This window comes from Rhinoraja longicauda, chromosome 13, assembly GCF_053455715.1.
Source record: "Rhinoraja longicauda isolate Sanriku21f chromosome 13, sRhiLon1.1, whole genome shotgun sequence".
Lineage (NCBI taxonomy): Eukaryota > Metazoa > Chordata > Chondrichthyes > Rajiformes > Arhynchobatidae > Rhinoraja > Rhinoraja longicauda.
In genome coordinates, this window is record NC_135965.1 from 35,589,534 (window position 1) to 35,604,691 (window position 15,158).

Here is a 15,158-nt window from a genome sequence, read left to right on the forward strand (position 1 = left end):
GATAGTGTTAGTGATCACCGGTCGGCGCATACCCGGTGGGCCGAAGGGACTGTTTCCATGCTGTATCTAAAGTAAAAAAATAAATACACATTTCTTTTTTCAACTTGCATTTCTTGGCACCTGCAAAGATGATGAATCTTCATGTTATGGAAAATTGTGAATATGGACTGTTTTCCAGGACCCGCTCATTGTAACATGGTGGTTACCTGTAGGTAGAACTTTAAACTTTCCCTCCTATCACCTTAAATCTATGTCCTCTAGTGTGTGACATTTTGATCCTGGCAAAAAGAGTGCTGTCAATGCCTCTCAGTATTTTTTTAACTTCTATCAGGTCACCCCTCAGCCTCCAATGCTCTAGAGAAAACAATCCGAGTAGAAAGGAGTAGTAAGTTGTTTTCATTTTCTTTTAGCATGGAATACTGGTTTCGGGCCATGGACATTGATGGGGACGGAGTGCTGTCCATGTATGAGCTAGAATACTTCTATGAAGAGCAATGTGAACGGATGGAGGGAATGGGCATTGAGCCTTTGCCATTCCATGATCTCCTCTGTCAGATGCTGGATCTTGTGAAGCCAGAATGTGAAGGTAAATAACTACAAATATATCACCCAAATGTTTCTACAATCTTTATCTTTGAGCAGGGAACAACACTCTTATCAGAAAATGAATAATCAAACATTATAGGCTGAGTTAATGCAATTTCACATCAATGTTTTTTTCTCCCTGGAATGCTGGTTTGGTAAACAGTATCTAGCGTGAAAGTAGCTATGAATGATCATCATTCTATATGTATAAAGGACACCTTGAGCTTACTTAACAGAGCATTCTTGTATCACATGGATGTCTCTCCTCTATTTTGTGACACATTGACTTTCATCAGTAGGGGACATGGAAATTAGACTAAAATAATGAAGCTATATTAAACATTAAATAATTTGTATTTGAGATATGCAAATGTGACTAAATAATGTAAATTTTCAGTACTTGGTATTTTAAGGAACATTTAGCAATAAAAACGTAGGATAGGTTAGAATGTTTTAGTTTTTCATACATAATTGTCTATTGCTCTATCGAAACCTATATTACTCTTTTGGGAATTATTGAAAGCCTACAGTTTCTGGTTTAGCAAATAGAAAGGAACTGCAGATGCTGGCTTACACCGAAGATAGACACAAAGTGCTGGAGTAACTCAGAGGGTCAGGCTCCAAATGCTGCCTGACCTGTTGAGTGACTCCAGCACTTTGTGTCTATCCTAGTATTAGCAAGATTGTTTTCAAACCAGAGTTTTAGCAATGTGTTTGTATTGTATTTGGAGGTGGTCTGTGAGCCAGGGTTTGGTGCTGTCTGTTGTAATAATCTATGGGAGACATCAGGAACTTCAAAGTGTGGGTTCCTGTTGCAACGCGTACTGACCATAGTACTGTGTGGTAATAATAATAATAATAATAATGCATTACATTTATATAGCGCTTTTCAAACACTCAAAGACGCTTTACAGGGATTACTAGAACATAGAGAAGAAAATAAATAGATAAATAAGTAAACGAACAGAAAAAGGAGACAGAAGGTGAGGTGACGGTCAGTGGTTGAAGGCAGTGCTGAACAGATGAGACTTCAGTGATGTTTTGAATGTGGTGAGTGAGGAGGAGTCTCTGACGGTTTGGGGTAGTGAGTTCCAGAGGGTGGGAGCAGCGATGGAGAAAGCCCTGTCCCCCCAGGATCTGAGTTTGGTCCGGATGGGGGGGACAGGAGGTTGGCAGCAGCAGAGCGGAGGGTGCAGGTGGGAGTGTGTCTGTGGAGGAGGTCAGTCAGGTAGGATGGGGCCAGGCCAGGTAATGGGAAGCTTATGATGCCATCACATTACATCCTTCATATTTACATGCAAACACAGTAAACTGATTTCCCTCTTTGGAAATGTTTCACGTATACACAGTGATTATAGGAATAAAACTGCAGATGCTGGTTTAAATCGAAGGCAGACACATAATGCTGGGGTAACCCAGAAGGGTCTCGACCCAAAACGTCACCCATTCCTTCTCTCCCGAGATGCTGCCTGACCCGCTGAGTTACTCCAGCATTTTGTGTTTACCACAGTGATTATAGGTTGTGTCCATCAACTGGTTTTCTCAGACACTTAGATCTCCTTAACAATATTTTTATCGCTGGCATTATTTTTACTTTTTGTGCCATTGAATACATTACAAATTGCTTCATTTCACTGTTGTTTGTCTGTAAGCTCTTCTGTATGCACTTCTGGAACACATTTGTCATGACATATTTCTATGATACGGCATTTTTCTGCTGCAGGAAGCACTTGTTTTATTGGTTTTAATACTTTCTCGGATTACCGGAATTCTTTTTCCATTGAGTTGATGGGACGCCATTCATAATGTTGGTTACACGACAGTTTCTCGACTGCCTCCTCCATAACAAGTCTATAAGTGGTTTTAAAGTCTGTGGCTCATGAGCTGTCCTGCTGGGGTGTATCCTGTGATTGAGTGTGACACAGGATGATATCTGAACAGAAAGTTAACTAGACTTAATAATACTGGAAGCCTTGTTCCTCGATACTTCCTAAGAATAGAGACAGTTTTCAGTTACACTGTTAGAAGCTGGATGTTATGAGGGAATTAATGATTGCTTGATATGCTTGCTCCTCATGAAGAATTTAAAACACATGAGGCAAAATTGACCTGACACCAATTCTTCAGCTATACCTTGGGTTGCAAAGATCGATCTCGGCCTCTCAATTATATGCTCTGCTAGCATTCTTGATCCTCCATGACTAACTCCAATCCATTTGAACAGGAAAATTATTGAAGCCTTTCTGTCAAAAAATCAACGTGAATTCTATAAATGTGGTTCACCTCTTTATCTAGATGATATGCACTTGTTCTGCACTTTTGGGAGATTGTACATGGTGACATTTATGGGTCTTTATCAATATCTGGCCAAAATACAAGATTTTGGCTATCGCTGTCATCTGTACTCTGCCAGTATGTGCAGTGTGTAATTCATCTAAGATCTATCATATCAAGACGTTCCCATCTTCAGACATCCTCGATCAGTGAATAATTATGATCTTCTGTTTTGAAATGGGTGCAGATCCACATTTAATATCAAGTTGATGGTTTTCCCCCTTACATGCTTGTGAAATGTATTCATTCAATAGCCCTTATTTTGCTGTCTCAGCATAATTCCATTGACTTCTGTTTAAAGTGCATGATGCAAATGCTTCTCCTGGTTATCACATTTGATGTGACAACATTCCTGCATGGTTTAAGTAATCACAACCTTCCACCATCATCCTCTGCTTCCTTCCATGAAGCCAATTTTCTATCCAGTTCGGCTAACTCTCCCTGGATCCCATGTGATCTAACCTTCCAGAGCAGCCTACGAACCTCTTGTGTTGTCAACCACAACTATTGGTCCATATAACAGTTAGCACCTGGTACTTTACTTAAGTATTTCATGCTGAATTTCCTGCTGTAGTCGATTTATTACTATATAAATTGTCATCTGAACATCCAAGTCATTGTTTACACATACCTTAAAAAATTTCTGTTCCCTCCAATTCTAAAATGAGTGTAGATGCAATGTCTAATTCTTCTCCATTGGTGACACCTTCCATTTGTGCAAGGTTCCTCTCTGTAGTTTTCGAATGAGGAAGTTTGTTGACAGCTTTATAGATAGGTAAGGAAAATGTAACACTTTAATGGAGACAGTGGCTGCAAGTAATTTGTCAATGTAATGATATTTGTAGTTTGACTAATGTTTTACCGGTTTTATGGTTACTATTATTATTCTATCCAGGTAAAATAACCATGCGAGATCTAAAGAGGTGCCGAATGGCTCATATCTTTTATGATACCTGCTTCAACTTAGAAAAGTATCTGGACCATGAGCAGAGAGATCCATTTGCTGTGCAAAAGGTAACTGTAAATGGGGCAACCAAGCAGTCTGATTTGTCCCCAAAGAAGCAAAAAGCATTTGTTCCAAGCTTAAGACGGGATGTGTTTGAGCAACAGAACAGATCTGATCTGAACCTATTTACTTAATTTGAGAGGACGTGCTAATTTCACATCATGCTGCAAGGTGGTAAGTTTTATAATACAAGAATATTGATAATATGGCTCGGTATGCAAGTGAATTCCCTCGAAACCTACTGGTCATTGGTATCGAGACTCATCTATAAAGAATGATTTCTGACACAAGCAACTTATGCCTAGGAACGAGAAAGTAAGAAAAAAAGAGAAAGAAAAAAAAAGAAAAAACTGAAAGGGTGAAAGTAGAGAAATATACTAAGAACATTGGGATTTTAATCACGATTAAGTGTAACTACCCTGAATAACATATCTTGCGGAGCCCTAATTGGTTGTTGTACTCTTGTTCCTCCAGTCCAAACATGCACACGTAAGAACTTACCTGTAATTTTAAAAGAAAGCGTCTGCATGAACCATGCTGGAAACCTGCTTCAACCCCTAGTTCTGCACTGGTGCACCTGCAGATGAGAATAGCCCACAGCTTGGCGTGGAGAGGTTGCCTGCAAGTGATGGTGTTGGACAGGCTGGTGCAAGTGGTGCAGCTGCGCTGCATTGGGATATGGGCCTTAGGGGTGAACCCTGGTCATTTCAAGTGGACAGATTCCTGGATCCCGCGGCCTTTTTTTACCACAGTGTGGGAATTGATGGAAGCTAGTGTCCTCCCCTCGCTTTGTTTGGCTGCACAGCTCGTCCAAGCCTGGAGATTGCTCCATGATAAAAAGGTCAAGTTATAGCTGCCCTTTGACCTTGCGCAACCAAAACAGAGGGGGAGGCAACAACCTCCATCAATCTATGAAGCAACCTCACTGTCCACCCAAACCCAGCCTTCATAGGCAGTCTCTATAGGCTATGCAATCTAGCTCTAAGTGAACCTATAATATACTGTTTATACAGTTCTGAATTTGTTCCTCTAAAAAATGTTCTGTAATTTGAATAATTAGTTAATGCTTTTGAATCTTTGTAATATTGCCTATGGGGTTATCAACACTTGATAGCAATGGATAAGAGAGCTTTATCAAAGGCACCTGTGGAGCATGATCAATCTCAGCTTTAATGTTGTAGACTATAAATTTGCCTTGAGCAATAGCAGCAAGTAGGCATGCCACATCATGCCTTATTATTCACTTTCATTGATATTGACCAAAGAGGAGCAAAAAAATGGGGTAATGTCCCTATTCACTCTTATTTATATTCTAGCCCAGTATAAAGTTTTACCCTTAAGTACCTAGTTTATCTATATATATATATTTATTAAATTATTTTTTTAATTAATTTTTTTGGTGAGGGGCAGCACAATGTGGCAACAGTAGAATTGCTGCCTTACCGTGCCAGAAACCCAGCTTCGATCCGGACTACGGGTGCTGTCTGTATAGAGTTTGTACGTTCTCCCCGTGGGTTTTCTCCGGGTACTGCAATTTCCTCCCACACTTCAAAGATGTACAGATGTGTAGGTTAATTGACTTCGGTAAACATTGTAAATTGTCCCTATTGTGTGGTAGGATAATGCTAGAGTACGAGGATCGCTGGTCGGCCTGGCCTCGGTGGGCTGAAGGGCTCGCTTCCGCGCTGTATCTCTAAGCTAAACTAAAACTAAAACTAAACCATTAGCTTCCTGATTAAATTATGCAGTTTTTTGTCAAACTGAATGTTTTCAAAATAAGGTTAATTGAAATTTAAAGCATAGTTAATTGTTCATTAATATGTAGACATTTAAAAAAATTGCAGTATTAAATCCCTAGATGGTCATTGACGATTGTATTTTGTTTCTTTCAGGATGTCGACAGTGATGGTCCAGAACCTTCCGACTGGGATAAGTACGCAGCTGAAGAATATGAAATTTTAGTTGCTGAGGAATCGGCCAATGAACAGCTACAGGAAGGGTAGGAGTCTTCAAATAATGTTAATCATTCTTTCAATGCCTCACAGCAGAGCAGAGAAAATCTTAATTCTTTGCTTTTGAATCTTAGGTTGGACATTTCTTGGCTGCAAAGCTCAAAACATTTTTCTGGTGACCTTTTTAAAATTCATTTTACAACATGTTTCAGCTTTAAAAATAAGGTTAGCAGCTTAAAATTGATGGAATCAAAATGTGATCAGCATGGATCAAAACTTGATTCATTAGTAAAGAACTTCTATCTTACGTGTAGGAAGGAACTGCAGATGCTGGTTTAAACTGAAGACAGACACAAAAAGCTGAAGTAACTCAGCAGGTCAGGCAGCATCTCTGGAAAAAAGGAATAGGTGATGTTTCGTGTTGAGACCATTCTTCCGACTTCAGTCTGAAGAAGGGACTCGACCCGAAAAATCACCTATTCCTTTACTCCAACTTATGCCTGGTGAAATAATCCTTCGCTGAAAAAAGCAAGTTAAAATAGTTGAGGAAATTTACTCCTCCTCATCCTTGCTATCACTCTGTGGTTGTAATTTTAAGTGCCTAACCACCAGTTTCCGCCAGTTGGCAGTTCGGGACAAAATCGGTTATTATCTACTTTCACAACCATAGTACACAAAAAGATATCCTGTGGTTGCAATATGGTACAATCATTTGCTTTTTTCCCACAGATCATTTGAAGAAGACGATGAATCAGATGAACTATCCACTGCCCCAGAACTCAACAGCAAGATAGACAAGCTTGTCATTTCCGACCTGCCAACATAAATGTAAAGCTAGCTCAGCTGCTGGACAGTCAGGGTGACCAGTGCACACTAACCTTGAAGACAGACTGCCACCCAGTCAGGTGTGTCGTGTAAAGAAATTGTTAATACTTTTTTTTGTCGGCTTTTTTGTTTGTTGAATAGAATATGCCAGATTTTATATCAGAACAAAGTACATGCTTACTGTGTGCAATGGACTTTATTCAAAATTTTAAAATATTGTCTGTTTGTGCAATATGTCTTAAAATGCAGTGTTATGTATGTGGATTTTTATTAGCTGCCATTACTGCGTTTGACGCCGTTTAGTTTTGCTTGTTCTTTCCATTTTTCCACCCTCGTTCACCTTTCTGGGTTGACTTCATTGCAGTGCAAACCATCCTTTAATCTGTGCCTTATCAAGGCTTCATGAAGTTCCTTTCTTCCTATTAGCAGTCTCAAGCACTGATTTTGTTTTGCTCTCATTGTCAATTGACAGCAATAGCTGAAAAGGCTGATTATCTGCACAAGTCAGCAACACCACTGCAAACCTGCCTTGATATAGCGTTTCAATTGTAGAAAAACATCCCAGGTACTTTCACTGTATGAACGTCTGATGAAATGCACAGTATATCCCACAAAATCAAATCAACCAGAGATATATATGATATGATCGGACTTGGAGGGCCGAAAAGGCCTGTTTCCGGCTGTATATATATGATATGATATGGTAAGAAAACTTACTAAAGGAAACTCCCTGCTTTCCAATTTCCTTGCATGTATTGTATTTGCAAGTTTATTGGAGCCTCCATAAATTGGAAATCGGCTTTCATTTAAAAGCCACACAGTGACGATCACCAGCACACAGCAACCATAAGGCTAATCACTTTCCAGTGGGTTCTGATCACGTTTACCAAGTGATCATTTGAGCCTTCATCTTGGGCCCTCATGGGCCCTTGTTCTGACTTCCATCTAACATCCATCTGCTATTTGGAATCTATAATTTTGAAGCACTCCAATTTGTGCTAAGGCAATGGTCCAGTATTTCATTCAAAAGGCGTTTGATGTAGTTTAGAATGTAGATTAAACATTCAATATCCAAGAAGTCCCTTTCTTCCAACTACATAACGATTTTGCAGCTCAAGTCCAAACACAAAATTTCATGTTGAGGGTGCAAATTGCAGGACAAATTTACAAGTACTTTATATAAGCAACCAACCTCAAATCTCAGTGAACAGTGTCAAAAAATTGATTGCAAAGTAATTATTTGAAATTCTACTCCAATGATAAAAGGATTGTAAATTGTAAAAGAATTGTGGCCACAAGTCAAAATATAATTTAGGACCCACATGAAAACAACATGGTACTTTCTATTTCTGAATATTAATAAAAGTTTGTAAAGAAAGCAGATTCTGTGTTCCTAATAAGAAACTGTTAACACAGTGAAGAGTCTGTAAATTGAGTCAAATGATGTAACTACTACTAAATATATAATGCAGAAGCGTTTACTTTGTCATTCAATGTAATTTACTTTTATTTTAATTTTGTTTTGATATTGTAAACTAAAGCTTCTTTGCAGCCTTAGTTAGAAATATTGCATAATGTCGAATCAATTTTACCGGTATGATTATTTTTCCCCACGCTTTTCATTGGCCCAATACCAAGCCGTCTGATTTTGCAATTTTAATGTACTCCAGTTGCCTCTGTTGTGGAGGTTAGTTTATTTCAGAAGTGAACACAATTCAATTGCCGTTTCAAAATTTCTCGACTCTGCACAGTGGAGGTCAAACTTTTTTTGTAGCCCACGATTTCCTCCAGCATGGGCCAACCACCTGTTTCAATAAATTACAAAGGAGGAATTTGACATCGCAATGCTGAATAGAGAAAAATACTTTAGTTTGCAAAAAGAACGGGAAACGATGGAAATATCCAGAACGTTATGCAACGTATGGAGTGAGACACAAGAGTTAGAGTTCCAGGTTGATGATATTTTGGTTTTCATGAAAGGCAATCAACATGAAATATTTGCTCTGTTCATTTCTTCACACATGCTGCCTGACCTATTAAGTATTTACAGCATTTTATGTTTTATTTCAGGTATCCTGCAACTGCAGGACTTTGTGTTCTGTTTTTGAATGGTGTTTTAACAGTATGGAAGGAAGCATATAAATAAAGGCAATTGAAAATTATTAGACGTAAAATAATTTTAGCAAAACCTTTTTTTAAAACAGAACCTGACAATTAGAAAGCCTGTTAAATTTGAGTGATTTTTATCTAATTTCTTTTTTTGTACACACACCTTGTTCTTTGCAACATCCTACGGCCCTTATTTTGCATGCAAGATTCCTGGGTTGCTTCGCCTGGCTTTCGATATTGTCAATAAAAGGAAAGAACTGAAAATGTTGTGGGTAAATGGCAGGTCCATAAGAATCTGCAAAAAGAAAAAGTTTAATACTTTGGATAGATTTTAGCTATTATTTATTATTTTATTTCAAACACAAAGTTATTCAGCAGATTACCTGCCATTCAAGTCCCAACTGTGATTGAAACATCCTTTTTTTCCCTTGCTAAACCATTGTGCAATTTTGACGATTGTTCATATTTGCTGTTGACCATGTCTTTCTACATGTCATCTTCCATCTGCCACAGTTCTCCATATGGTTTGCCTTACATCATAAGTTTGATCCTGAATACGGGTGCTGTCTGTATGGAGTTTGTCCGTTCTCTCTGACCGCATGGGTTTTCTCCGCTTTCTTCCCATATCCCAAAGACGTGCAGGTTAATTGGCTTCTATAAATTACCCCTAGTGTGTAGGATGCAAAACTAACATAGAACTAGTGTACGAGTAATTGTTGGTCAGCAATGACTCGGTGGGCCAAAGGGCCTGTTTCCATGCCGTAGCTCAAAAGCAAACAAAGATTACTATATTTACAATTTATAGAAGCAGCTTTCCCATAACATCACTAGCAATGAGCAACACATGGTTTTTATAAAGGGTGACAAATCTGCAAGCTAGATACCAAGGATGAGGATTCACTACCAAGATTTATTTATTATTCATCCCTAATTAAGCCCAAATTGACCTGCAGTTGTTTTCAATGGGTTTAGACTCAGATAGATGGTAGAAACTTGATGAAAGAACATTAGTGCATCAGAGGGTGTTTTACAACAACCTCATAGTTTAATGGTCACATTAATGTTAATATTTTAATTCCAGATTTATTGAAAATGTGAGGTGCCAGGCAGAGTTTTGAATTCAAGATTCCAGGTCAATGATATAGACCATTGGAGACCAATTCAGTAATTTAACCATTGTACTATCTATCATGCCCTCTAAATTACTAACCTTTTTGTTTAAAACGCTCCCTCATTATCACATGAGTAAACTCCAGAAATTGATGTTTTTGAATATGGTGATTAATGTGATATTACGTAACAGTAGGTACAGCAACATTTTAAAAATTAGTAACAAAACAATGTACTTCCTCTTTCATCATAAAGTGCTGTTGTTGAAAATTACTTTTCCTCTCCACCTGAAATTTTAGAACCGCAGCAATATCTCAAAGGAAATTGAGCTTTATTTACTCCAACCTTTGTTCTGCTTGGCCTGTAGACTCAACATTAGTGCAACTACAGGATGCTAAATTTAATTGCCTAGGTATTTTTCCATTGAAGAGAAGTATTTAACAGTTGTGGAGAAAAGCATACATCAAGCACTAAAACCTCTTCTCAGATGTGAACTTTCAAGTTGGGTCCTTTATTTGTGTTGCCTATACACATTGTATAAGCAAAGGAGCATTCTGTAATTGAGAAAGGTATTTTATGAAAAGGCCTGGCATGCGTCTCTTGCAGGTCCCTTTTGGATCAAGAATAGGATATGTTTGCTGCATCTGCTATATATATTATGTAGAACATAGTGTTGAAACAGTTGTAATGTCTGAAGCCAACTGGCAAGCAGATTATGATGGAATTCCTAACAGGCCTTTATATCGGGAATTCAACCCATTGAAAGTTCATTGGGAAATTACTGAGGCAAGCTCACAGCATCTGCCAGGTTAAGTTTTAACCTATGATGCAGGAAAAAGGTAGTTACCTAAGAATTAAATGTAAATGTTTATCCCGTACAAACAAAGCATTTAAGAAACAGTTCATTATTGATTTGGTGAATTGGTTTTATTCATATCATCATCATATATATACAGCGCGTAAACAGGCCTTTTCGGCCCACCAAATCCGCGCCGCCCAGCGATCCCCGCACATTAACACTATCCTACACCCACTAGGGACAATTTTTTACATTTACCCAGTCAATTAACCTACATACCTGTACGTCTTTGGAGTGTGGGAGGAAACCGAAGATCTCGGAGAAAACCCACGCAGGTCACGGGGAGAACGTACAAACTCCTTACAGTGCAGCACCCGTAGTCAGGATCGAACCTGAGTCTCCGGCGCTGCATTCGCTGTAAAGCAGCAACTCTACCGCTGCGCTACCATGCCGTTGGATTATTGCAAAAGGCAGCATATAATCCTTTTGGTTTTTATGGTGTCAAATTATTAGCAAGGGATAGAAATTAATTGGGAAGTGGTAATATTTTTATTCCACTTATTTCTGTTAGGTATATTACAAAGGGTTTTACGTGTGTGTGTATGTATATATATATATATATACATACATATACACACACGCACACATTGGATGTTTTAAACTCAAAAACGTCTTTGTTAGAAAAATCCATTCTCACATCTTTGTTACCATTTGGAAAAAGATATATCCAGGTAAAAAGTCTTTAATTATCTAATTTGCCGAGCAAATTCCCAATCAGGCAAATTTGGCCCAATAAGTCAGTGCAAAAAACTAGGTGCCACTTTGCAATGCCAAGGACTGGAGAAGTTTTCTATCTTGCTATCGAAAGTATGCAATAAATGGGTTTCACTTTCTGGTTTTGATAACATTTGGTGGCACCTCATGACTGTACTGCCCTTGCATGAAAATGTACTAAAAGCTTTGATTTATAACAAATATTGCACTGGCTACACCAGTTGCTGATTTGCAGCTAAAAGTCAGGGTTCAGTACAAGATCCAGCATAGATTATTATTGGGGTTGCTTGTGTGGTGATTATGGCATATTTAGGATGCTTGCTTTGGAGATTAATTAGAGGAGAGGTAAACATCATAACAGATTTTATATGCTCAGTGGTAGGAGTGGATGAAAGACCCATTATCACTTTATTTTTGCATGCTCTTTGTTACTCCAGATTTTATTGTCTATATTCAACATATGGATACAAATATCTTTGAGAGCAAACTTTTATAATTTTCTCACGGGTGTAGCATAAAATGTGTACATTGCACTCAAAATTCAACCTTTGATGTGTGTTCCAGAATTGCATTTGGAGGTGCCAAAAGGTGTAAGAATTTGACGTCCTGGATTAATTGTGTAGAGTACTGTGCACCAATATGTAATGCTGGAGAGAGAATTACTTTGTTTCCAGCAACTGAGCATTTCAACAAATAGACAGGTTATTGCTTTAACTAAATCAAATGGCAGGGAATTTAGACAACAGCATTAAGCATTCATACTAGACTACTTCAGGTGATGTTTTTATTTTAACCCAAATAATTATGAATTCATGAGAGGTACAACACTATAGCAATTTGATAAAGAATTATGATAAATAGAACTATCCAAAGCAATGCTTTATACATTGTCCAAATCACAAAATATAATCTACTTTAAAATAAATGCTGGGGTTCTGTATTTTTTGCAAGTGTAAACGTTAATCCATTTTGAACAGGAGCAGGTGACAATAGAGAAGCCAGTAACCATTCCAAAACATACAAATAAGATTGAAGATTGGAATAATGGCATTCATAACAGTAGGTTTATTGAGGAGAATGGAGTTCAAAGTGATGGAATAATAAACTCAGAAATACCAACCGGAGGTATTAAGTTAAATTATTTTTGGAAGTTCCAAATGGGTTAGTAACTACAGCACAAAGACTAAATGAAATGGAAATGCTGGTCGTTATAGTGTGAAATGAAAGAATGTGCATTTCCAATGAAAGATGCCTGAAGTTGTAAAATAAGATGAATTACTGGACAAAGAGGACAATTTGTTTTATTTTATGTATTCTATGGAAACAATTATTTGAACCTCTTGTCTGAAATGTGAATTGTCAAATTAGATGCCATTTTGATTGACCTTTTCTTCCAGTGCCACTTATATATAAGACTTGTGTGTTTCATATGACTTGCAAGCAATGTGAAAACCTCAATTATTACAAGATCATCCACTTGTTAAATGATCAGAAAATAATATGTTAATCATGTTTTCTTAAATATTCATCAGTAGTTGAAAGGCAGATCACAGATGGGATGTGCTGATGTGTTTCTATGATTTAATATAAAGAAAATAAGATGTTTTGTGCACTCAAAATGAACAAAGTTGAATTTTGCTTTTTGTATTCTCAGCTCCTATCAGGTGTAATGCAAATAAGACCACAAACATACATATTCAGCATACTGTGAGTCATTTGGCCTAATGGTCTGTTTGGAGATTTTATGTTTGGTTCAAGATCCAGAATGGGATTGGCTATAGCATAAACATCAACACAATTAAACAAGTATTTTATTATGGTATATCACATGTCCTTTACAAAAATAGTTTCCTCTGAATCCTTATCCTTTGAAATCTGTATCACTGATTTGCTCGTTTTGAAACCATTGCTCTGGGCATTGTGTTAAACCTCCTCTGTTTGCAAGAGCCAGAAGCAGCAATTGTGGTATTTGGCCAGTAAAGCTAAAGGTGAATAACAAAGGAAGGATTATGTTGTTTTGAATACCAACCATGTAGAACTTTGACATGGCAATGTTTGAATTGTGGCTTGGATTATAATTTCAAAATCAGTTACATTTTGAAGTTTTGATTATATTATCACAGTTAGTGCCATGGGTTTATTCGGAGTAGCTAGAATAAGACTGCATGCTTGAAATTGTTAATTTGTCACTTTTTTTGTGGGTCTTATGAAAATTCTCTGAAATTTTGTTTAGAACTACAGACAATTTAACTTATAGTTCCATAAGCTTCATTCTTTTATCAGACCACAACCAGGATGCTCAAATCATATGGGACTTTTACTTGGAGGAAAGCTACATAGCCAAATATTAAAATCATAATTCATAATATTTTAAGATAAAGCATTTTCCCCCCATTTTCCAGACAGCCCTTGGTTCTACGATGGTCCCACTAATTTATACCAGATCAGACTAAATCTCAATTGTAATATTTAATACCCCACTTAAAGTCTATTTCTGAAGAAAGCAGCAAAGATAGAACAAACAAAATTGGTCAACATGGTGGGGTCACAGGTCCATGAACCCATGTCAGCCATTTCTACCCTTCCAACACATTGCAACATCTGAGCAATGGTGAAAACTAATTTGAACACTTACATTTGTTCTTCCTGTTTCTGAAGCTTGATATAATGTACCAACACAGTACATTTCTGCAACTGCCATTTACTTTTTTTGTTAACATTTTGTTTTGAATATGTGCCTTATTTATAGCCTTTAATGTTGTAGACAATTAATGTATACACATGTATGAGAATTTCATTATCACTGTAAGTAATGTAATATAAAAAAATACTGTCAGACAAAGTGTGAAATTTGTTTGTTCATTCAATGTGGTTTGCAAATATAGAAACCTCAGCATTAGATTCTTTGTAAATTTATAAACTACCTTAAGGTATAAACTACCTTATATATAAAGCAAAGGAAAGTAACTTCAGAGTTTGTGATTGAAATAAAATTCAATTATTCTTGATGAACTGGACAAATTTATACATTAAACATGAGAAGCTCCAGCATAGTCATGCAATACTTTCCAATGTTATTATTTATAGCAGTAGGGCCTTTGTTTTTTTATGGTTAAAACGTGCATTATTCAGATGTAACACGATCTGTACAAAATGACTGATTTGATGAAAAGTTGCCATTTCTTTTTCACAATAATTCTTGCTCTATGCAAACTCAATGGCGCCATCTCTGAAAATGCGAGCTACTGTAAAACAACTCAAACAGTACAACTTGTTTAAAAAAGTTGTAACTGTTAATGGTTTTAAAAAAACTATGGAAATGTTTCAAAATAAAAGCTGTGTTATATGCGTTTTGGTTACTGAAAATGGTGTGAAATATGCTGGTTGCTTGTGTTAGCATGGCTTTACAATGCAGACTTTTTTGAAATTTTGAAATTAAATAAAGAATTTTAAAGAGGTTAAGAGTTTCTCATTGAAATAAATGCACTTTTTCCAAATTTTCCAGTTTATCACACAAGTATTTGCATTCTGCTGAAGATAAAGTCAATCTTACCATCAAACCAGAAGACAGTAGGTAGCAATTAGGACAGAAACAGTATCCCCCTCTTCTTAGCTGAAGCACTGGCATTTCCAGCATATCCGCAGGGTCTGTTTTCTCTTAGTA

At 37.2% G+C, this 15,158-nt stretch overlaps 1 protein-coding gene across 7 annotated transcripts in view; it reads left to right on the forward strand.

Annotated features, from left to right (window-relative positions):
• The window catches only part of ppp2r3a (protein phosphatase 2, regulatory subunit B'', alpha), a 265,190-nt gene extending 250,246 nt beyond the window's left edge, over positions 1 to 14,944 (forward strand). For all 7 annotated transcript variants that reach the window (XM_078410763.1, XM_078410768.1, XM_078410764.1 and 4 more), the window contains 4 exons: positions 411 to 586; positions 3,815 to 3,933; positions 5,818 to 5,924; positions 6,607 to 14,944. In XM_078410763.1, the coding sequence (XP_078266889.1) occupies positions 411 to 586; positions 3,815 to 3,933; positions 5,818 to 5,924; positions 6,607 to 6,703 (499 nt within the window). In that variant the 3' untranslated portion in view covers positions 6,704 to 14,944. The remainder of the gene's footprint in view (positions 1 to 410; positions 587 to 3,814; positions 3,934 to 5,817; positions 5,925 to 6,606) is intronic.
• Positions 14,945 to 15,158: the final 214 nt, after the last annotated feature.